At 46.2% G+C, this 21081-nt stretch overlaps 5 protein-coding genes across 15 annotated transcripts; 2 read left to right on the top strand and 3 right to left on the bottom strand.

The window, feature by feature from the left end:
- Positions 1 to 156: 156 nt before the first annotated feature.
- LOC120452340 (serine/threonine-protein phosphatase 2A 56 kDa regulatory subunit gamma isoform) lies at positions 157 to 12183 on the top strand. Of its 9 annotated transcripts, XR_005616455.2 has the most exons (10): positions 5026 to 5141; positions 5309 to 6381; positions 6846 to 7359; positions 7634 to 7830; positions 7932 to 8266; positions 8324 to 8554; positions 8639 to 9031; positions 9124 to 9367; positions 10930 to 11228; positions 11291 to 12183. XR_005616455.2 is itself a non-coding variant. In XM_039636507.1 (9 exons), exons 2-9 carry the CDS (start codon positions 2054 to 2056, stop codon positions 10382 to 10384), a joined length of 2091 nt encoding a protein of 696 aa, XP_039492441.1. In that variant the 5' UTR covers positions 157 to 296; positions 1835 to 2053; the 3' UTR covers positions 10385 to 10709. The 9 variants fall into 9 exon arrangements, 8 of the variants coding, with proteins under 8 accessions (XP_039492441.1, XP_039492445.1, XP_039492443.1 ...); XM_039636507.1 differs by lacking the exons at positions 5026 to 5141; positions 5309 to 6381; positions 6846 to 7359; positions 10930 to 11228; positions 11291 to 12183 and adding exons at positions 157 to 296; positions 1835 to 2425; positions 3771 to 3945; positions 10241 to 10709; XM_039636509.1 differs by lacking the exons at positions 5026 to 5141; positions 5309 to 6381; positions 6846 to 7359; positions 10930 to 11228; positions 11291 to 12183 and adding exons at positions 197 to 296; positions 1853 to 2425; positions 3771 to 3945; positions 10241 to 10709.
- LOC120452342 (importin-13) lies at positions 12162 to 15816 on the bottom strand. The gene is made up of 8 exons (XM_039636512.1): positions 15524 to 15816; positions 14909 to 15405; positions 14165 to 14846; positions 13498 to 14097; positions 13185 to 13382; positions 12979 to 13116; positions 12360 to 12919; positions 12162 to 12301 (listed from the first exon to the last, which is right to left on the bottom strand). The coding sequence occupies exons 1-8, from the start codon at positions 15677 to 15679 to the stop codon at positions 12217 to 12219; spliced, it is 2916 nt and encodes a 971-aa protein (XP_039492446.1). The 5' UTR covers positions 15680 to 15816; the 3' UTR covers positions 12162 to 12216.
- A 140-nt stretch (positions 15817 to 15956) lies between these two features.
- On the bottom strand, positions 15957 to 17895 carry LOC120452345. Of its 3 annotated transcripts, none has more exons than XM_039636517.1 (3): positions 17754 to 17895; positions 16876 to 17363; positions 15957 to 16817 (listed from the first exon to the last, which is right to left on the bottom strand). In XM_039636517.1, the coding sequence occupies exons 1-3, from the start codon at positions 17805 to 17807 to the stop codon at positions 16016 to 16018; spliced, it is 1344 nt and encodes a 447-aa protein (XP_039492451.1). In that variant the 5' UTR covers positions 17808 to 17895; the 3' UTR covers positions 15957 to 16015. The 3 variants fall into 3 exon arrangements, with proteins under 3 accessions (XP_039492451.1, XP_039492450.1, XP_039492452.1); XM_039636516.1 differs by having other exon boundaries at positions 15957 to 16823; XM_039636518.1 differs by lacking the exon at positions 17754 to 17895 and adding an exon at positions 17484 to 17643 and having other exon boundaries at positions 15957 to 16823.
- Positions 17896 to 17957: 62 nt separating this feature from the next.
- Positions 17958 to 20034, top strand: LOC120452344 (actin-related protein 5). Its single transcript, XM_039636515.2, has 2 exons — positions 17958 to 18481; positions 18534 to 20034. The coding sequence occupies exons 1-2, from the start codon at positions 17975 to 17977 to the stop codon at positions 19983 to 19985; spliced, it is 1959 nt and encodes a 652-aa protein (XP_039492449.1). The 5' UTR covers positions 17958 to 17974; the 3' UTR covers positions 19986 to 20034.
- Positions 19962 to 21008, bottom strand: LOC120452346 (proteasome assembly chaperone 2). The gene is made up of 2 exons (XM_039636519.2): positions 20867 to 21008; positions 19962 to 20782 (listed from the first exon to the last, which is right to left on the bottom strand). Exon 2 carries the CDS (start codon positions 20765 to 20767, stop codon positions 20024 to 20026), a length of 744 nt encoding a protein of 247 aa, XP_039492453.1. The 5' UTR covers positions 20768 to 20782; positions 20867 to 21008; the 3' UTR covers positions 19962 to 20023.
- Between the last annotated feature and the right edge of the window lie 73 nt (positions 21009 to 21081).

Raw genomic sequence — 21081 nt, forward strand, 5'->3', positions numbered from 1 at the left:
TCGATAGCATACAGGCTAAGCCCTAGGACTCTACTAAACTATACTGTTTTATACTTCGATTTAAGTTAGTTCCAAGGCATATGACAAAGGATTTGGCTTTTAACGAAGTTAGTATGTTTAGTCATTTTAAAGTAACTATCGAGGCCGGCTGGGCCTGGCAACGCCGCCGCCCGCCTGTAGCCCTGGTATCTCTATTTTCTATTGAGCACCGACAACGTTGCGTGAATAAGACAGTTTACATAAATTATTATTTACAATTGCACAGTCCGTTGATGTTGTGCGTTGTGAGCGAAAAGGTGAACTTGACCCCGGTGCCGATAGTCCGCCGAGCAATTGGGTGTAAAATTCGCGAGCGAGCCTTGTAGAATTCGCACGCGAAAATCGAAGCAAATCGCAGCGATCGAAGAAATTGCAGCGCAAATAATTCGTGTAGCCTCGACGACTGAATTTTTAACGCGAGAGCGGGGTGTGCGTCTGTGTGTGTGCGCTGTGCTGTGATTTTGTGTGCGTGTGCGTGTGCAAGCGTTTTTGTTAGAATTCGCATTTTACGTAAAGAACCAGCTTTTATCAGCAGTGAATTTGATGTTGGCGAGCCTTTATCGCAGCAGGGCCAAATTGAACAAGTTCTTGCAGCTTCTGGCGGTAAATTGGCGAAACAAGCCCCATGAAAACCCCCTTCTGAAAATATAACCCAGAAATTAACCTCGCCCCTCGACATTCAAAGTTATATTTGTTTCCCCACCTATATATATAATAATTGTGTGTTTGGGTCTTGGAAGTGCAACTACAACTATTAATCGTGCCTAGTACACATTTTATTTTTACGCTCTCTGGCTGTCGCCGTCTTTCTCTCCTTCTCTGTTTCACCCTTCCTTGCAAATACAAAACTTATGGGTACTTGCTGGGTGCCTTAACAATATTTGTGTTAAAGAATGTCCATCCTTGCACCTCCAAAATGTAAAGAAAAAACGTATGAAAAAACACCAACAACACCCATAAGCGCCCTTCGTCTCCCATTTCCATTTCCATTGGCATGTCTGGCAACCCTGGCAATTAGACGACGGCCATTGCTTCTCAACTTGTTGCTCGTCCCTCGCATCGTTTGCTCTCTCTCTACTCCCTTTTTAAGTGCGCTCTCTTTGCCGCTAATGTTTTGGCATTTTTGTTATTTATTTCCGTTTCGAGTATAGTTTTATGCGAAAAACACACGAAAACAATGAAACGCCTAAGGGCCTGTACAAATTGTTAATGCTATAGATTAATTGGGAATCCGAAATTCGAAATCACCGACAGCACCTGTCCAATTGAAATTTACAGCACCAATCGGAGGAACGCTGCATGAACGTGTTTTCGGTACCGTTTAGAACCGGATTTTCTATGCTAGAGAATAAGAATATGATCGCGGCTCTGTGGGGACATCTTGTGACAGCTCCAATTCGAAGCGGTTTTCCGCCATTAAGGCAATTCCAATTGGAAAGCGCGCAGCGAGAGATTCTTTAAGAATGCTCCGTTTGCCATTGGCAATGCATTTACAGTTATGGTTAGGAGAATAGCAGCGTGTGCCAGTAATATAATTCGATTTATGGACGTTTTACTATTCAGTGATTAAAGGAAAAAGATAAAGTTGCATACAAAATAAGCTATAATAGTGATGAGAATCATGGTAGATTTCACTTAAACCCCTAATTTACGTTTACGTTGAGCGCTTTTTGAATGCAAATGCGTGCGTGTGTGTTTGAGTGTGTTGTTTTGTGGCTTAATTGCATGGTGGATGCTATTGTTATTATTCCTTTAGTTATTGCCACGTTAATTTCTTTCTTTTGACCCTCCACAGTTCAAATATAATTTTCAGATAGCAATCATCTGAGAGCGGTCCAGCCCGGCTGTTGTAATTGTTTGTTTGTCCGGTTGTTTACGTTTTTTCTCTTGTTCTCGCTGCTTTTCATACGTATTTTATATTTTGTAAAAACAAAAAATCGCTCTAAAAACAACAAAAACACATAGAGGAGAGCACATCCAAAGAGCCAAAAAGAACCAGAACCGATTGCGTATTATGGATAACGAGGCGTTGGAACCAACAACAAAGAGCAGTACGTCGGCAGCGACGCCAGCAGCAGCAGAAACGACAACAATTGTAGCAGCAGCAGCAGCAACAGCGGTGGAAAGCACAACAACAATCGCGGCGGGCACAGCCTTAGCGGCAGATTCCAAAAACGAAACAACGGCCACAAACAACAATAGCAACACAAGCAGCAGCATCAGCAGCAACAACATAGTCATACCGGCATCGGCCACTAACGGTATCAAAGAGAGTAACAGTAACTTAAGTACAACAACAGCAGCAGCAGCAACAGTAGAAGGAGTAGCACCAGCAATAACCTCCACAATCGTGGTGACCGGCGGCACTCCTCCATTGAGCAGTTTGGTGAGTAGCTCTGCCCCAAAACAACAACCAGCCTTACCACCACCACACTCCCCCACTCACTCACTCACTCTCTTTATCTTGCCGTCTTGAAATCACAGTCTCTCTCTGTTTCTTTTTCGATCTCCCTCTGTCGTTCACCTGTCGCCCTATTTGCATGCCTACCGTTATTTCGGCGTAAGCGTAAACCTCACTCGTAATGCCTACTCGCACACTGTGCACTTGAGTGTGTGAGAGAGTGTGCACACAGCAGAGCACAACACTTTCTAAGCCTTATCTTATCTAATCAGTGCAAATGATGTGTCTTATTGTATCGCTGTTTCCCCTCTCCTCGCACGATTTAAGTTAGACCAACACCAATTAGATTCACAATGTTGCCAATTGTTAAATGAGTGTATGTCGTTCGGATAACAAATCGAATCGGAATTGTATCGCAAGTGCTTGACAAACCAATCAGCACATACCCCCCGTTCCACATATCAAACTTGACTAGTCTTTAGAGCGATAAACATATTAGATTTTTAATTTTAAATATCTAAGTTTACTTCCAACATAAATTTGATTTCATAGATTCTTTTATTGGAAATATGTTGTATTTTTTATAAGGCGCAATTGCTGTTATTTTTGGTTTACAAATCGTTATCTTTGCAATTATTTTGCCTTGGGCTCTACGTATTGATACGACTTTTACGATTGATTGAATTCATTGCCTTAAAATCATAGATTTTATACGATTTTTGTGCCAACGAAATCCGGAATAAATAGAAAAAGTTTATATTCAACTGCCTGTTTTATAAACATAAAATTATAGAATTGGTACGATTCCCCGCCATTTTTGCATCACCAAAGACCGAAATGATAAAACTTATAAAGAATAAGGCGAGCACTTTGCTTTTTGAGCAAGCCAACCAATTACTCAATGAAATGCTTAACAAAATACATACATGTTAGTGCCTGGAAAATACTTTGCCACCACCTGATCCCTGGTAGACGCCAGCATTATAATCCTATATGTGTATGGAAAGCCTACCGAACTCCAGTTTCCTGCCCCCCGAGCACATTTTAATGTTCTTCGGCCTTACTAAACTCAGACAAAAACACACCCACAGGCAGCTCGACTTAGGCGTCAAGGATTCGCACAATCCAAGGTAAAAGCGATGGCCGAAATGGCAACGAGGGACCACCCTAACCTGAACAGCTTTACTCTGATTTTGCAAGTGCTACGTTTTGAGTATGCTTTTTGTTCGACCGTATATTGCTTTGCATTTGTTGTTAAAACTATTTTCATTTACTAACCATAAGCCATCCCGTTGAGATGGGCCAAGATAACCAGATAAGTCCTTTACAGGCTAACAAACTCAAGGACACCACACCACCGTACGATGCACCTCCGCCCACGCCGATCAGCAAGGTCCTGAACATCACCGGCACCCCACTCGTCCGCAAGGACAAGCGCCAGACCAGCGCCCGATACAATGCCTCCAAGAACTGCGAACTGACGGCCCTCAGTCCGCTGAACGAGAGTGAGTAGCCCTGTAAAACAGTCTATTTTCAATATTACCTTATAATATTCGTAATGCCAGCTGTTCAGATCGATATCTCTATCTCCTAAACCTGCAGATCGGTTAAAGGGGACCGAACTTGGTCCTGCTTGTCGTAGCATACTTTTCAGGGCAGGGTTTATATGTATGCATAATTACGAATGTACATATATTATGTCAATTAAATCCAGTAAATTTCCATCATAAGTTCAGCCTTATACGTATATTACTGACTAAAGGCATTCTCTGGAAAGTGTACCTACGACATGCAAGCTTTGTTGGGAAAAATAATTGGCAGGGCGATCTTGAATGCATTTATTGCCGGCGCTTGATTAATTTCGCTCAGCTGTTGTAATTTGTTTATTATTTGTTAATCACGTACGCGAAAGTTAAAGGTCAAGGGAGTGTCGTCTGACTAGGTGGGTGGCAACACTGACGCACGGCTACTCACACATGTGAAATATGCAGCCGCGTCAATTCGCACCTCTCGCAATCTCATCTTCTCTTTCTCCTTCACCGGAATTTCAACACATGCGCTCTCTCCGCAGCCTCTCATTACACTGCAAAAAAAAGCATCATTTAATGATTTCACAAATCGTTTACATCACATGTACACCAGCATTTCTTTTTGACATGGTCACCGAAATATGCACTAAAAAGGCAATAAAATTATTTGAATTTGATTAAAAATGTTTAGGGAAAATTAGTCCAGGGGGGCCGCAAAAATAATACAAATTTTTAAACAAATTTATATATATATACATATATATATATTGAATTGTTACTTTTTTTTGTCTGTGCACTATTATTGTCATCGTATTGTGTTATTCACATACCGTCCTGCTAATTGTTAGGGCGATTTCTACTCACAAATCAAATAAACAAATTTTGCTTGTTCAATACTATTGTTTTATTAGGTTTAATTGTTATTTTGGCTCTCTTCCACCCACCTACTTTCGCTCTCTCTCTTCTCTCTCTCTATTGCTCTCTAACTTCTCTCCATTCCATTTTCTCGATATCGATTTTTCCGATTGGCGCAGCAGTCGAAGCAACAAAAAAGAACCGTTTCAAGACCGTGAACGTCGAGTGCCCCGAAAACTTTAATATTAGTTGAAAATATTCGTTTCCAAAGTTAATTGCTCTCCTATCCTATTCCTTCATTTGACTCCCTTCAAACCGTAAGTTTTCCACGTAATTGTGGCAATTAGAAGGCCAAATAAGCAATTTACCAGTGGCGTTGTCAGTTTCCATTTGCATTACATTTCATTTCGTTTGTGTTTCCATCAGCGCATAATCGCATTTGGCCCTAATCTAAACCATTATCTTTATTGCAATTCCATTACAGATTCTATAGTTTCATACTAAGCGTGCCCAAATTGAATTTCTAGTGTAGTCTTTCTCATGTGTTGTTGTTGGTCGGCGGGGGCGGCTGGGAAAAAAGAAGGCGTTTCGAATCGAGATTAAAACCGAGTGCCATTTAATCCAAGTGCCGGCACTAATGAGATGGTCTTCGGTGCTATGTTGCTGACGGGCAACGGGCTCAAAGGTCCCAAACAGCAACAGCAGCCTCAGCAGGAGCCGCAGCAGCAGGAACAGCAGCAAGAGCAAACGAAACCGGCGGCCATTAAATCCTCCAGCCAGGAGCAGGATCCACAGCCTATTGCAGCCGGGTATTATGCCCTCGGCATACGCATACCCAAGTCGCCATCGTTTCACAGCGGCCTAGATCAACTGGCCGACGACGAGTTGGACGATCAGGTGCAGGATCAGCAAGGTCAGGAGCTGCAGCAGCAGCAACAGGCCGGCAACAGGTTTAGGTTTAGCAGCGTGGAGGAGCTAAAGGCCAAGTTCGAGGGGCGGAAAACGCCCCTCTCACCGCCCGAGGCAGCTGCAGCAGGAGGAGCAGCCGGATCCGGAGCACCCACCGCATCCTCCTCACCTTCGTCCTCGTCCACCAGCTCCAATTCCTCGGCCTCGGCCCTGTCCTCGCTTTCCCAGGCGGCGTCATCCTCGCTAGCCTCGGCGGCGGCAAACTCGTCAGCCTCGTCGTCGGCCCCCACCTACGGTGGTGGAGCTAATTCAGCTGCAGCTGCTCTGATTGCCTCCTCCCCATTTGGATCACAGTCCTCCACTTCTTCGCTGTCGCTATCCTCGAATGCCGGCATGTCGAAGAACGCGGCAGGAGCAGGATCTGGATCAGGATCAGGATCTGGATCTGGATCTGGAACAACGACAGCAGGCCCTGCTAGTGGGGGCAACTCACTTGTGTCCACTTTGGCGCAACACTTTTCGGCGGCCACATCCGCCGCAGCATCAGCGGCAGCCGCTGCTGCATCTTCTGCCTCGGCGGCGTCCTCCTCGTCAGCTTCCTCATCCACCGCCACCAACAACGCAGCCAACTCCATCGCCGCCAGCAAGGTTTGCAGCTTGGTCTTGTCCATACACACACACTCAGCGATCTAAATACCCAACACAACCAAATCACCACTCCAAGTACAAACCACAGATATGACACTTTCTTCCAAACTTTCACTAATTGAACTAGCTTCGGGATAAAGATACTCGGTACACATTTATCCGTCGAAAAAGAATTCGACTAGAAATTGATAAATCAACTAATTTGATTATAAATCTTACATTCTTAATTGGAATCAGTTAAATAATATTACCCAAGATTACGTTTTCATAAAAAGTTTGTGATCCAAGTTGTTTGTTGAAGTGCTTGTGCTCTGACTTTTTCGTGACTAAAAGTGCCCTGAAGCTAATCCATTTAGTAGCAGTTCACAATATTCAAACCCTAACTCCATCCCAATTGAACGAACCAAAAGTTGATAAATCAAAAACATACTCTGCTTTCATTTCATCGCTTCCTCATCATACAGTCACCTGTGAGCGCGGCCGCGGCCATAAAGAACATACTGAATGCCACCAAGAGTGTGGGTACCAGTGCTGCGGCGGCGGCAGCAGCGGCGGCTACCTCCTCCTCATCATCATCCTCATCATCCTCATCCTCCGCGGCGGCTGTGCCGTCGTCCGCCGCCGCCGTCGTCGCTGTTTCCACCACCAGCGATGTGCCCGCAAAGGAGCTGCGTCCGATGGTGGCCCAGAATCTGGTGGGCGGCATTAACGTCTCATTGGGAATTGGCCAGCGCAATGGCGGTGCTGCACCCGCGTCATCTGCAGTAATGGTGACATCTAACTCCACCCTGGTGGTGACCACATCGAGCCTAAGCATCCGGCAGAACGGTGATATACTCCCGGCTCATCCGGCGGGTCTTCAGGCCTCGCCCCAGACACTGCAACAGCTGACGGGCAGTCCGGGAAGGGCTCGCGACCGGAATTTGTTCTACACGCCACCCACCGCTTCGGTTGCCCTGGCGCTGCCTGCACTGCGAGGTTGCTATCCCGTGTGGATCCGGGCCAAAGACGATGGAAGGAGTTGAATAGCTCCTGCCATTGCCCTTGGACTTGAGGTCCTTCAGCTACTTGATCCTTTCTTCTGATCTTCATTATGTTCGTTTTGAGTTTCGCTTGCCTGCTTTTGTTGGTCGTTTAGTAGTTGTAGGTTCGTTTTATTTCACATTAAGGTCTATTTTGTATGGTTTATTTTGGACGATATGTCCACTGATATCCTGAAAACTAATTATGTTTATATTTGGTATTTCCTTAGAGACCGCCGCCAGTGAACGAGAGGAGTTGTTCATAGAGAAAATCCGACAATGCTGTACACTGTTCGACTTCTCCGAGCCGCTGAGCGACCTCAAGTTCAAGGAGGTGAAGCGGGCGGCCCTACACGAAATGGTCGATTTCCTCACCAACCAAAATGGTGTAATAACCGAAGTTATTTACCCGGAGGCGATCAATATGGTAAGCCCGAACAGACTGACTACTATTCTACCAATTGATGAAAGGATTTGTGATCTTTATTGAATACAGTCTTACTAATTTATTTGTTTTTTTCTGTCCAGTTTGCTGTCAACCTTTTCCGAACTTTGCCGCCATCCTCCAACCCGAATGGTGCCGAGTTCGATCCGGAAGAGGATGAGCCCACGCTAGAATCCTCGTGGCCGCACCTGCAACTCGTTTACGAGTTGTTCTTGCGCTTCTTGGAGTCACCAGATTTTCAACCAAACATTGCTAAACGTTTTATCGACCATCAATTTGTTTTACAACTATTGGATTTATTCGATTCGGAGGATCCACGTGAACGTGATTTCCTAAAGACTGTTTTACATCGCATCTATGGAAAATTTTTGGGCTTGAGAGCATTTATTAGAAAGCAGATCAACAATGTCTTTTACAGGTAAGCACAGGCATGGGAACATTATCGCCTCTCAGACTAATCGTATAACTTATTTAGATTTATTTACGAAACGGAACATCATAATGGCATAGCCGAATTGTTGGAAATCTTGGGTAGCATTATCAATGGCTTTGCTCTGCCGCTCAAGGAGGAGCATAAACAATTTTTACTTAAGGTATTGCTGCCATTGCACAAAGCCAAGAGCCTCTCGGTCTACCATCCGCAGCTCACCTACTGCGTGGTGCAGTTCCTGGAGAAGGATCCTAGCTTATCGGAAGCGGTCATCAAGTGAGTAATGATTTCTTCATTCAACGCGTTCTGTGATGGGCTTTCTGTTATAAAATTTATAAAAATATTTCAATATTTTTGCAGAAGCCTGCTTAAATTTTGGCCCAAGACGCACAGTCCCAAGGAGGTTATGTTTTTGAATGAGCTGGAGGAGCTGTTGGACGTGATTGAGCCGGCCGAGTTCCAGAAGGTGATGGTGCCGCTTTTCCGCCAGATAGCCAAGTGCGTTTCCTCGCCTCATTTCCAGGTGGCGGAGCGTGCGTTGTACTATTGGAACAACGAGTACATTATGTCGCTGATAGCGGACAACTCGGCGGTGATATTACCCATCATGTTCCCAGCGCTCAATCGCAACTCAAAGACGCACTGGAACAAGACCATCCACGGTCTAATCTACAATGCGCTCAAGCTGTTCATGGAGATGGATCAGCGGCTTTTTGATGAGTGCAGCAAGAACTACAAGCAAGAGAAGCAAATGTATGTTGACTTTTGTTTATATGGACTTCCTTAGGACCTTGAAACTATCTACTTTTACTTTGTATTTCCCTTTACGCCTCTCTGCATTGTAGGGAGCGTGAGAAGCTTTCGCAAAGGGAGGAGCTTTGGCAACAGGTGGAGAGCTTGGCCAAGACCAACCCGGAGTGGACAAAGGCGCGCCGGTATAACGACTGCCTGCCGGTCAGCGACAGCCAGGCCCTGTACGATCAATATAGTGAGAATAGCGATTTAGCGTACGATCAGAGCGAGCAGAAGGCGCGCCAGCCGCCGCCACCGCTGCCGCCCCAGAAACAGGTGCACCAGGAGCCCCGAGAGGTGAGACAGGCACTTGCCACACTAACAACACTAAACAACTACTAATCCGCCACGTGTGATCCTGGCGTCTGCTGTGAGCTGTGCCCAGCTAAGGCCCACTCTGATTCAACTCTAATTCTAATCGAACGAATGTCTGTTAAAATAATCACACTCATGTCATTTAAAAAAATACATATTTGTATATCTTTAACTTTGTCTATTTATTTATTAATTATTTGGTTACCTCACTGTCAGCCAACCTAAACGCATTCATAAAAATTCACCCACGACACAAAAACTTTTCTAATCTGTGTCTTACATTTGGCCTGCACTTTTGGTTGAGCGCATATGAATGGGGCGGAACACATATCTTAATATGTAGTTTATCTTAATTAGATGTTAATTACACTTTTGTGCATCTTTCAACTCATCTGTAACATAAGTGCGTCTCTCATTTATTAATTTTAAACGACATAACACTTTACTTACTTTCCTTCAAGTGTTCACCATTTCCTAGCATGAATCCCAGTTAGAGAAATCTGTACACGTTTCTATTGAAAACTAGTGTCCAATCTATCATGTTGTTAACAACTCAGACCCCAAAACCATGCACACCCCCCTACTTGATCTCGAAGAGACTTTTGTAACACAATTCGACTTTCGGGTTAGTAGATGTACATATCGCAGTCGAGTGTTGTCCAACTGGTGGGCACCGCCAAAGCAAAATCCAAGTTCGTCATCGGGTTCCTACCAGCACCCGCACTCGATATCGTAACGCAATCGCAAACATCCCGCATCACCGTGTAACTTCACCCGTCCAGTGTGTGTGCTGCGATGTCTTCGCAAGATAGCGGGTCCATTTTCTATTGCCAAACCCCTTCCCGTTCCACACAGATTCGCGGCGAGCGGAACAAGGACAAGCCGCTGCTGCGCCGGAAATCGGACCTGCCAGCGGACAGCGGAACCGTAAAGGCGCTCAACGAGCACAAGCGAACGGATGAGTACCTCACCACGCCGCCGCCGGATGGAAACTGCTAGTAAAGAGCTGGCCAGCCGACGCCGCCAATATTATTATCTCCAGGCCCGAGGCGTTGAGAGGACAGTCCACAAAATACCCAAATACACCTACACACTCCAAACTAAGGCCAGAAAGCATACTTATATACAAGCACAAGCCCAGAGATGAAGGATAGGATCAGCACAACTAGAACAAACAATTTCGAACGATGCTGCGCCGTCGTCGCATTTGAATTTGGGGGCGTGGCAACGGATGCAAGCCAATTGCTTTATATATAAACATACAAAATACCTATCTATAATGATCATGCATAGTACCAATAAAGATCTAAGATCCCAATAGAGACAGATTAGATTATACAGTTCCCCTCTTTCGTTTGCTCATGCATTTTAAGATTACTTTCCTTTTCTAACGCATGCCACAGTGAAGCTTAGCCCTGACCGACTTTCTTATATCTTTCGTTACCGCCTGCATGTTGCTGCTAGCGATGTTTTAGCTGTAGCCCTATCGATTTGATCTAAATGTGCAATAATCTGGTATCACAACTATGCTCTTACCATTTCAGTAAACACGAGAATATAAATTGTACAGTTGAATTTGAATTGACTAACTTAAGGCGTAGGCGTTTACCACCTTTATTGAGTACACACATATATCCCCCGACTTCTGCCACACACTTCGACATAGCTATATGACATCCAAACACCCAAGCCACTCGCATACACAGACATACTATACAAAACGCGTTTACTACTCCGCGACTAAAATTGCAAATATTATCGCTATTTAGCCTAGCAGTTAGCAGCCTACCCATATACATATATTTATATTAAACAAATCGCCCAGAAGGACAGATGAATTGTGGTACGTTGTAGTATGTATGTGCGTGTGTGTATGTATTTGTATGTATTACCCATTAAATATAGACATATATGTGCGGAGCACTGTGTTTTTGAACACCGATGAAAAGGAACTAGGCATTTTTGTTTGTCTTGAGACCACGGAGGATCCTGCGGACCGTGGAGGAATAAAGATGTGCCCATTTCTGGGCTACTAACCACAGTTGATAACCAGCGGGAGAATATATATATATACTTATAAGCATCCTTACATCGTCACTACAACAAGAACAACCACTTGGACATTGCTGGTCGTAGCATCTACTTCTATACGTTAATCTATATGTATTTATGTAATATTGGATCCGTGTCAACCAGTCGTTTAGTTCAGTTCCATAGCCATTACCGGGTCCGTTAGACAAGGAATTATGCAGATACTCTCAACTATTCTAGAATCTAGACAAAGGCGACGAAGCAGATCAAAAGTTTTACTACCACTACCAAGTGCTGTACACGCCAAAAACGAAAGGCTTCAGTTTAGCTATAGACACAAATATATATTATATAAAGAGATGTATTTACATATTTTTGGCATTATAGATACATACACAATGTGGAAAATTGCAAAACAATAATATGACGGAGAGGTAAAGGAAAAGTAATTCTTAGAAAGGCAGATTTTTTCATACAGGAAACGGTGAAAATCAAACATTTCAACTTAAGAATTAAATATATGGAAAAAAAAAACTATAAAATATTTACTAAAAGTAAAAACAATAAATGAAATGAGTTATACACCCTTAAAAAATATATATGTGCAAATTGTAAATGGAGCATGTAATTTTGTAAAAATTATAAATAAAAGTTTATCAAGTCGAGAACTATTGAGCCTAAGTTTAGATTGGTGACATTTACAGAGCTGCCTAATTACAAATTAAATATAATTACAGAAACTAGATAAGAATCCGGATGGATAGAGATGTCATTTGGCCACTTATTGCATATATACTCTTTCACTGGAACTTTTCTGTGAGTCCTCGGGTCTTGATGGCCATTTCCGACAGATGCTGTTGCAGCAATCTCTTGTTGACCTTTTCCCTGTTGAAAAAATGAAAAAATTAACACATAGGCAAATATAAGAGTAAGCCTCTCTCACTTGATTATTAGAGCAGTGTAGCGCGTTTTATCCGCGTCGGTTATGAGCTGGGTGGGAAAATTTGGAGTTGCCATTAGGGACTTCATCCAAACAGCCATCTCAGCGGCATATTTCCTGTTCATGGCGAGAAGGATGTCTGCAAACTTGTCCACCTGCGATCGCGGCGTTAGGTAGCCAACACACATCATCGTCGTGTACAGCGTCTGCTCGCCAGTGGTCAGGACGACTTCGGTGGCGTGGGTGTGGTTACGGGACTGCATCACAAAGTGGGTTAGAAACTGTATGCTGTTTCGAATGGCTCCACTCTCCGGTAAAGTCATTCCACGCTGTGCGTAAAAGACTAGTCGATCGTAGGCCAGTGTCGTGTCCTCCAACACTTGGGGAATTTTCTTAATGATCTGGGTCAGACAGCCGAAGAAGGTTTCCATAGTGTCCGAAATGTTTGAAAAGTTCTGCTCGGGGGTGCTTTCAAACAGCTTAAAGCTGTGTTGAATGAACTCCCTCAGAAGCTGCTGCATCAGCGGCTTGCAGCCCTCGTCCTTAAAGAACATAACAATGGCCTGAAACAGAGGATTTAAATAGAAACCTAATTTTTTTGCAATGTATTGGAAAGGCTCACCGTTTTGGATATTTCCAAAGTAGGAGCGCAACATCGGGTCTGAAAGCTGGCCACAATAAAGAGACAAAGATCCTGTAGCATAGGCTGGAAGCTGCTCCTTAAATTCGTAATCGCATGTTTCATCGCGCTGCAAGCGGCCTATGATACCGATGCGCAAACGATTAAATTTGATTATTTATATATAAAAGGTGTGCTTATTTCCGTACCTCCAGGACATCGATCTCCTCCACCCACATCTCAGCGATTCTTTTAAAGATGGGCATCGTTCGCTGCATGACGAGGAGAACTGGTTGCACAACCGGTTGGTCCGTCTTCTCTTCATCCACATCCGTGTTCAGCGACGAGAAGAGAGTGGAGATCATATTGAGCCGGAAGATTGTGCGAATTCGAGCAGCCGGAGTTTTCTAGTAGAACAAAAGTAATGGTTAAATTTTAATCACATTTTCTTGAAAATGTAACTACTAGAAGGTATAAATTATAGAGTGTATTGTCTGATTTGCTTAGAATATATTTACTCACCGAATCTGCCTGACAAATGGCCTGTAGCTCTTCAAAGCACGGACTAACGATGATATCCAAGTACTTGGGTATTTCCTCTGGCTGCAACAGGCTCATTAGCTTTCCGATGCTGAACATAAGCCTTACCGAATCCGAGTTCTTCATACGGCCCGTGTTCAGGGAAGCGTGGCATGCGTTTAGTAGCGGATCCGCGTACGGCTTCAGCTGCAGCTGACAATCACGGCACAGCTCCTTCAGGCCGAGCGTCGCTTGTGCTGACATCGAGGAGTTCAGGCCGCGCACCAGTAGGTTAATGGCTGGCGGAATGTACGCAGGGTTCTCCATCAGCCAATTGCAATAGGAGCCAATTGTCTCCAGCGCAGTGCCCAGTAGCTTGACATTAAGCTTCTCGTAGGGAATCTCTGCCAGCACTCTCATCAGCCTGGGTATTTGACGCACTTCCTCGCCGCCAAAGTGTTCGGCCACCGACTGAAAGGAATAGATGCACGCCTCCAGCTTTGTCCAGTGGGCGGGATGTCTTTGCAGATCAGCAATGGCCTCGTCCAGCATGGCAGCCAGAATCTCCAAGATATAGGCATTTAACACGTCATAGCAATACATCTGAAACAAATAAAGTTAAAGCCCAATTATGCCTGTTACTCATTAAACACGGTAGTCAATCACTCACAAAGGTATCGGATATATCTTGTCTGTAGCACCTGAAGCATTCCAAATCATCCGAGCTCCACTTGGCGAGAGACTTTTCGTCTGGCTGCTCTGACTTTCTCACTAGTATTCTGGTTAGGTGGGCGTACAATGGTTTGATGTACTCCCAGCACTTGCGTTTTTGCTCATCGTTTGACATGGCAAACACTTCATCTTGCAGCATATACCAAAACGCCAGGGCCATAGTGCTGCAGGACTCCTCCACGGGATAGATGCCTGGCTTGTCTGTGCAGTGGAGAATCTCCTGCACAATACGGTGCACGAGGAGCGACAGTTCCGGATCCGCAGACGTGATTCCGCTGAGCAACAGCGTCGAATGCCGCTCCACGGACGATACGAACAGCATGTAGATATGTACAATAATGTCCTCGTTGTCATTCTCCCTCTTCCACTCCGTCTTTGTGATTTCGGATAGCGAATCCAGGAACATTTTTATAAGCACAAAAGCCGTCTTTGGGTAGTTGTGGCAGTCCGGCTGGATGATGATGTTTACTAATGTCTTCAGACAGGATTCAGCCAGCTCGTTCTCATCGGCGGTCATGCAGCCGTCGCCTGCGTGTATGCAGGGCCAGTAGCACTTGTGGACCACTTCCAGGAGCACGGCGGTGATGGTGACGCAGCCCTCGATAGTGTAGCCGATGTTTCTGTCGGAGTTGGAAGTTCAATGAGAATATGTTAAGTATAATTGTATAAATTAAATACTCACTTGATCCAGGTGCCGACGCACTTGACGGCCCTGTTCATGTTGCTGTACGTCTCGGCATCCCACACGCGGTTCATCTGCAGCTTCAGATATCGCTCAACGGTCTGGATGACCAGTTGGACTCGCTTGCCGAGCTCGGCGCGCAGAACAACCCGCTTGACAGACGTGTGGATGACCTGTGCTTCCTCGGGAATGGCGGTCAGTACCTCCAGCATGATCCACAACTGCACATCGGCGCTGACATTTGGCATCCGTTGGTTTTGAAACGTGTTGATCACCTCCTCGATGGCGCCGGGCCATTCGCCCAGCATGTGGACGATGTAGGCGCCCAGCGAGATGCATAGCCGGTTAAGGACGATCTTCGGCCCGCCAGCGAAGCGGACGATGGACTCGAGGATCTTCTGCTTCAACTCCTCGCGATTTTCGGGCGGCACTTCGTGCCAGTGCTTCATGAGCTTGGAGTGCAACGTGATGGCGCCGAAGAACTGCACCTCCTGACTCTGCGTGGGTGGTCAGGCGATTGGGTGGCGGTGGGAGGCGAGCGGTGGGCGGTAGGTGCATGAGTATACATATCCGGGTAATTGATGCATTGATGCGCAGGTCCTGCGGGGTACTCACCTTGCCGAGCTGCATTAGCTGCCAAGAAAACTGCCAGGCCTGAGGACTGGCCTCCGCATCGGTAAGCCATTCATGGGTGATCGCCTGGTTCTGCGAGTTCGAGCGGTAGAAGGACACTACCGCCTCCTCCAGACGCGCTATGTCGATGGACTCCATGTGGAATGGCTGCTGTTGCTTCTGCTGCTGCTACTGCTGCTGCTGCCGAGAGGCAGGCTCCTGTCCGCTAATCCTCGGGTGGTGGTTTTCCTTGCTGCTGCCTGTGGGCACTGGAGGTGCTAGTGTGACCGTCGCGCGCAGCTGCAAATTGCCTCGCAAATAGAGTTAAAGGTCACTCCATTTCCCACTTTGCCGCGCTTTTTTCTCAGTCGTATATAATATTTAAATATATGTATTTAATGTATTATAACTCTAAAGAAATTAAAAATTATAACGCTTGGATTTTAACAACTTTCATTCACTTTTAATTTTTTAACTTTGGAAAACCAAAAACGTTCAGCAATCGAAACTAAAACGAAGTTGCCAGAAGCAGTAGCGAAGTTTGGAGCAACGTTCGGTGATGAATTCCTTACTTTCCTCGTCGATATACACCTCTATTACAATGTTGTCGCAGAACTGAGCGACCTGCCGCTCCACATCATTGCAGTCCAGGGTGGACCGATTGACCACGGCCCACTTGTTGGTGTCTAGGCCCGGGTTCTGCGACTCCAGTAACGCGAAGATCACACACAGCGACTTGCTCGGGCTGACCAGCGGCAGGACGAACGTCGTCCTCAGGAGGCCAAAGAACTCGATTAAGGGCTGGCAGAAGTGCGGCGGGCACATACCATCGACGGCTGACATGACCCATTGGGCGGTTTCCTCATCCTCGCAGACCACCAACATGCTGGAGTCGAATGTCTGCGTTGAAGCACACTCACTGAAATTGAGTTCGCTAACGCTCGCTCCGCTCTCCTCGAATAGAGAATGAAAGTGGTCCATCAGGGCAACGGTGTCCACACCATCCGCGTCCGGATTCTGGTTGGTTATTACCAGACCGTATCGCCGGTTCTCGGGCATTGTGTTCGCATACGGCGGCCTGGTATCCCTCTTTCTACAATTCTTCGGCATGCAGCAGTCCGTTTTTCTATTTTTGCACTCGGCCAGTTGCTCCACTGCGCTGCTGCTGGTGCTCGGCTCTGACTTGCACGCCATTACTTGTATCTTGGAACCAAAAATGGAGGCCATGCTTCCGGGTGGCTTGTCAGAGAGCAGATTCTGCTGCGGAATCACTTTGACCACATTCATTAGGTTGCTCCTAATTCTGTAAAAAGAAATGTCGAGTAGAGCTTTTATTTTGTAGTTATTACCCATACCTTTTGGCGGCAGACTCCTCATCGGAGGCGCTTACCCGCCTCTTTCGCGCTTCCGAGCTGGCGCTCGTGCTGGCGGATTCAAAGCTGGTGTTCGTCTTGTTGGACGCACTCGATGCGGAGGAATCCTGAGAGTCGGACGCCTCGCAGAAATGAGGTAGCCTGTCGACGGGCAGAAGCATAGAGCTCTTGGGCAAGTTGAGAAAGTCTTGTTGGCTTTTTCCCTCAGGAATAGTATAGAACTGAAGAAAGCCCACGAATGATTTCTCGTGATACAGCGAAAAGGCTGTGCCATTAAGCGTCGTCGTCGGGGAAGTGGAATCGTTTTTGTCTTGGACGCGGAGCAGATTGGTAATGTATTCTTCGTTTTCGAGAGACTTGTGGAAGCTCTGTACGTTCAGGCGAGCCAATGGAAGACCCACCTTCACCTCCAGTTTTTGCTTCAATTCACCGATGGTCGCATTGTTCTTGAGCTCGAACATTTCCGGCTTCTATATGGGATTGATAAATAAAAATGTATTATTTATAATAACAATTAAGACGATCCAAAAATATGTATGTGCGTGTGCTTAAGAAAACTGCTCAATGCTGCAAAATAATTGAACTCATACCAAGCTTGCATTTCCATCGGCATCAAATTTTACTTTAACGAACATTTTATGTAAGAGATTAAAATTTGAATTAACAATTGTTTTAATAACAAAATAAGTTTGGCTCCAATTGGAATATTCAAGACTTCACTGAGCTGATGCGCTTTTTTATTGGAGAATATGTAGAACCGTTACACAAAAGCTTTTGTTTTACTGTAAGTCTGGTACTTTAAGGCACTGGGTATTTAGAGATTTGTTTACGATTTGTAATACATATTTTTAAGTTCTTACTTTGCCCTCGTCCTTGCAATACTTCGCTTCAAAGTTAGCTACTACAAACACCATTTTGATTTTGTTAAAGATTTTCTATAAAATAACACATTCGGATTTTGAATTGACCCTAGAAAACAGGCACTCTACAACACTGGTTTTGCGGCATTTCTGTTTACGAATCGGGTGGAAAGCGAAACTGAGTGTTTGTCGAATGAAAATAAATGAAATAACCCATTGAGATGGCGGGCAAACGTGTTTTGGTCATCGATAATGGATCCTACGAGTGCCGCGTGGGTTGGAGCGACTCCAAAGAGCCGGAGCTGCGCTTCCGCAATGTGCTGACCAAGCCGCGCAAGGATCGCAAAAAGGAAGCAGCTACTCAGCACATCTCCTTCGAAGGATCCTCCTCGCAGGCAGCGGTGGAGCAATCTGCTGAGATCCAGGTGGGCAACGACATCACCAATATCGAGGCAGTGCGTGCGCATCTGAAGAGTCCGTTCGAGCGGAACGTGATAACCAACTGGAATCACCAGGAGCAGATCTTCGACTACATATTCACCAAGATGGGATTCGAGGGACAAGATAAGATCGACCACCCAATCATCCTCACAGAGGCGCTGGCCAACCCCAACTTCTGCCGCCAGCAGATGAACGAGCTGCTTTTCGAGTGCTACGGCATTCCGGCTGTATCCTACGGCATTGATGCGCTCTACAGCTGGAAACACAATCAGCTAAAGCAGAAAAAGGTCAGAAATCCTTTCAATTCCTTATTTCAAACTAATACGAAAATTCCCTTAGATATCCGATGCCCTGATTATTTCCTTTGGCTACAGCACCACCCACGTCATTCCCGTGCTAGATGGCAAACTCCAGCTGGAGCATGTGCGTCGCCTGAATGTAGGTGGCTACCACATCATCACCTACCTCTTCCGCCTCATGCAAATGAAGTATCCCGTCCATCTGAATGCCATCACTATCAGTCGAATAGAGAAACTGGTCCATGAGCACTGCCACATTGCTGTGGATTACAGGGAGGAGCTGGTGCAATGGGCCCAGATGGACTACTACGATGAGCACATCATGAAGATTCAACTGCCATACAATGCGGTTACCGCCACTAATGCCATGCTCACCGCTGAGCAGAAGCAGGAGAAGCGCCGCGAACTGGCCCATCGTCTGTTGGAAATCAAGAATCGTCGCGAGCGGGAGAAACTCCGCGAGGATGAGCAGCAGTTATTCGTCTACAACAAGCTGAGACAACTGTACGAGCAGAAAAAGCTGGAAAAGTTTGAGCGAGCCTTGCAGCAACAGCAGATCGGTACTTTGGAGGACTTGGATTCGCTCATTGCCACCATAAAGTCGCGTATTAAGCGTGCGCAGGATAGGGCTCAGAGTGGCCCACGTCCCAGCAAGCAGCAGGAGAAGCTGGACAAGATGCCAAAACCTCCAGAGGGAATGTCCCAGGCGGACTGGTTGGCTGAAGTCCATGACAAACGGGAGAAAATACTCGGGCGCAAGCAGGCCCGCCAGCAGCAGCGCTCCGAACTGGCCAAGCGGCACACCCACGCGGCGCAGGAGCGGATGCGAATCATTTCATCACTGGCCAAAAACGAGAAGCGGCGCAAGGCGAATGGCGAGGAGGAGGATGATGGCTTTGGGATGAACGACAATGACTGGGACGTGTACAAACGGATCAATCGCTACAACGACGATAGCGACTCGGATGCAGATAACGAAAAGTTACTGCAGTTCGATAAGATCCTAAATCACTATGATGCCAACTTCGACGGCAATTCTAATGTCCCGGCACAGAGTGCCGCCGAAAACTACCAGCTGCACTTTGGGGTGGAAAACATCCGCGTGCCGGAGGTCCTGTTCCAGCCCAGCATGATTGGCTGCTCAGAGGCAGGCCTAGCTGAACTAATAGCATTTGTGCTGAAGCTATTTTCCGCTGATAAGCAGCAGCGCCTGGTAGAGCACGTGTACCTAACCGGCGGCTGTGCCCAGTTCAGGGGCCTCAAGGAGCGTCTGATTAAGGAGCTGATGGAAATGCGACCGTTCCAGTCAAAGTTTGCCATCTACGAGTCGGATGAGCCCACTTTAAGCGCCTGGCTGGGAGCATGTGTGCACGCAGGAGAGCCCAACTTTGGGCAATCGCTGACCACTCGCCAGGACCACCAGGAACATGGCAGAGAGTTCTTTCGTGAACACACGGCTAGCAACCTCTTTTATCCTACACCAAAAGATTAACATTTATTTGAAAAGAACCGAAAAATATATGTAGACGCTTAAAACAGAAGCTCGGTAACATCATTGCCGAAAAGTAGGTTCCAGGACTTGGGCACTGTGAGTTTAAAACTGCCATCGCCCCCGTTACGCAGCTGAAGGAAGTCTTCGCAGAGTTCGTTGAGTTCCCGGACAATCAGCGAAGCGTCTGTGGAGTTGTCGCCCTCGAGGAGATAGCGGAATAACAGCATGACGGGCACCTTCTGCTCATCGAAGGCTTTGAACAGCTGCAGGGCATTGCCGCCGCCGTAGATGGCATCGCCTTTGTGCTCCTTCCACTTGATCAGCTCCTCGTTGCCCAGCTGGGCGGCATGCGCTTCCTTGAAATTGTCGCTGGCGCGGTAAGCCCACGGCGACTCCTCAATCACTCGTTTCTCGAATCCGAAACTGCCGCTTAGGATGACTACACGTCGGGCGCCCTTGAGGATCTCCACTAGCTCCTTCTGGAAATGACCGGTGTGGCGGGCAACCCACGGCGCCCGGAATTGCACCACCAGAAGTTTGTCCTCCACGCCCTCGTACAGTTCGCATGAGTAGACCTTCTCTTTGGGCTCGTGCTGATAGGCGGAGGGTCCGTAGACCGGAATCAGAGCTGGATGTGTGATGGATCCGATTCGCCGGAGTTCCTTGGACGCGATTAACAGGTCACAGGCCAGCTGCGCCGCATTTCCCACGCAAATACTTGGTATGATCACTGTGTGCTCTGCCACGTCCAAAGTGGAACGCTTATCCTTCAGAAACAACATACTAGGGGGAAATCTCTTGGTGTCCGGAAAGAGTTTGAGATGTTAATTCAAGTCAAGTCAAAAATATGAAAGTAATGATTCCAGTGTTGGTGTGTTTACCAAGTGGCACTAGGTGGCAACTCTGGCGAGGAGCTTGATTAAAGCGCGGTTAGAAAATCAAATCCAAATCTTCGATGTTTAAGATAAGCTAATCTTATTTAAGTTTAGGACATATTTATGACTGCTGTCTACTTTACGAATTGATAAGTCGAGGCCACGCTAATTTTCAAAAAGTTTCGTTTTATACAAAATTTTAATTTAACTAATTTTGTATT

The sequence above is a fragment of the Drosophila santomea genome, chromosome 3R (assembly GCF_016746245.2).
Source record: "Drosophila santomea strain STO CAGO 1482 chromosome 3R, Prin_Dsan_1.1, whole genome shotgun sequence".
Taxonomy (NCBI): domain Eukaryota; kingdom Metazoa; phylum Arthropoda; class Insecta; order Diptera; family Drosophilidae; genus Drosophila; species Drosophila santomea.

Excerpts from the sequence above, each read along its gene's own strand:
- LOC120452340 (XM_039636504.1), top strand. The coding sequence starts at position 5,467 with ATGGTCTTCGGTGCTATGTTGCTGACGGGCAACGGGCTCAAAGGTCCC. Across the intron at positions 6,382-6,845 it reads ACTCCATCGCCGCCAGCAAG|TCACCTGTGAGCGCGGCCGC; the intron begins GTTTGCAGCTTG and ends CTCATCATACAG. Across the intron at positions 7,831-7,931 it reads ACCCGGAGGCGATCAATATG|TTTGCTGTCAACCTTTTCCG; the intron begins GTAAGCCCGAAC and ends TTTTCTGTCCAG.
- LOC120452342 (XM_039636512.1), bottom strand. The coding sequence starts at position 15,679 with ATGGAGTCCATCGACATAGCGCGTCTGGAGGAGGCGGTAGTGTCCTTC. Across the intron at positions 15,406-15,523 it reads AGCTAATGCAGCTCGGCAAG|AGTCAGGAGGTGCAGTTCTT; the intron begins GTGAGTACCCCG and ends CCACCCACGCAG. Across the intron at positions 13,383-13,497 it reads CCATTTGTCAGGCAGATTCG|AAAACTCCGGCTGCTCGAAT; the intron begins GTGAGTAAATAT and ends TTGTTCTACTAG.
- LOC120452345 (XM_039636516.1), bottom strand. The coding sequence starts at position 17,807 with ATGGTGTTTGTAGTAGCTAACTTTGAAGCGAAGTATTGCAAGGACGAG. Across the intron at positions 17,364-17,753 it reads ATTGCAAGGACGAGGGCAAA|AAGCCGGAAATGTTCGAGCT; the intron begins GTAAGAACTTAA and ends AATCCCATATAG. Across the intron at positions 16,824-16,875 it reads GAGGAGTCTGCCGCCAAAAG|AATTAGGAGCAACCTAATGA; the intron begins GTATGGGTAATA and ends TTCTTTTTACAG.
- LOC120452344 (XM_039636515.2), top strand. The coding sequence starts at position 17,975 with ATGGCGGGCAAACGTGTTTTGGTCATCGATAATGGATCCTACGAGTGC. Across the intron at positions 18,482-18,533 it reads ATCAGCTAAAGCAGAAAAAG|ATATCCGATGCCCTGATTAT; the intron begins GTCAGAAATCCT and ends AAATTCCCTTAG.
- LOC120452346 (XM_039636519.2), bottom strand. The coding sequence starts at position 20,767 with ATGTTGTTTCTGAAGGATAAGCGTTCCACTTTGGACGTGGCAGAGCAC.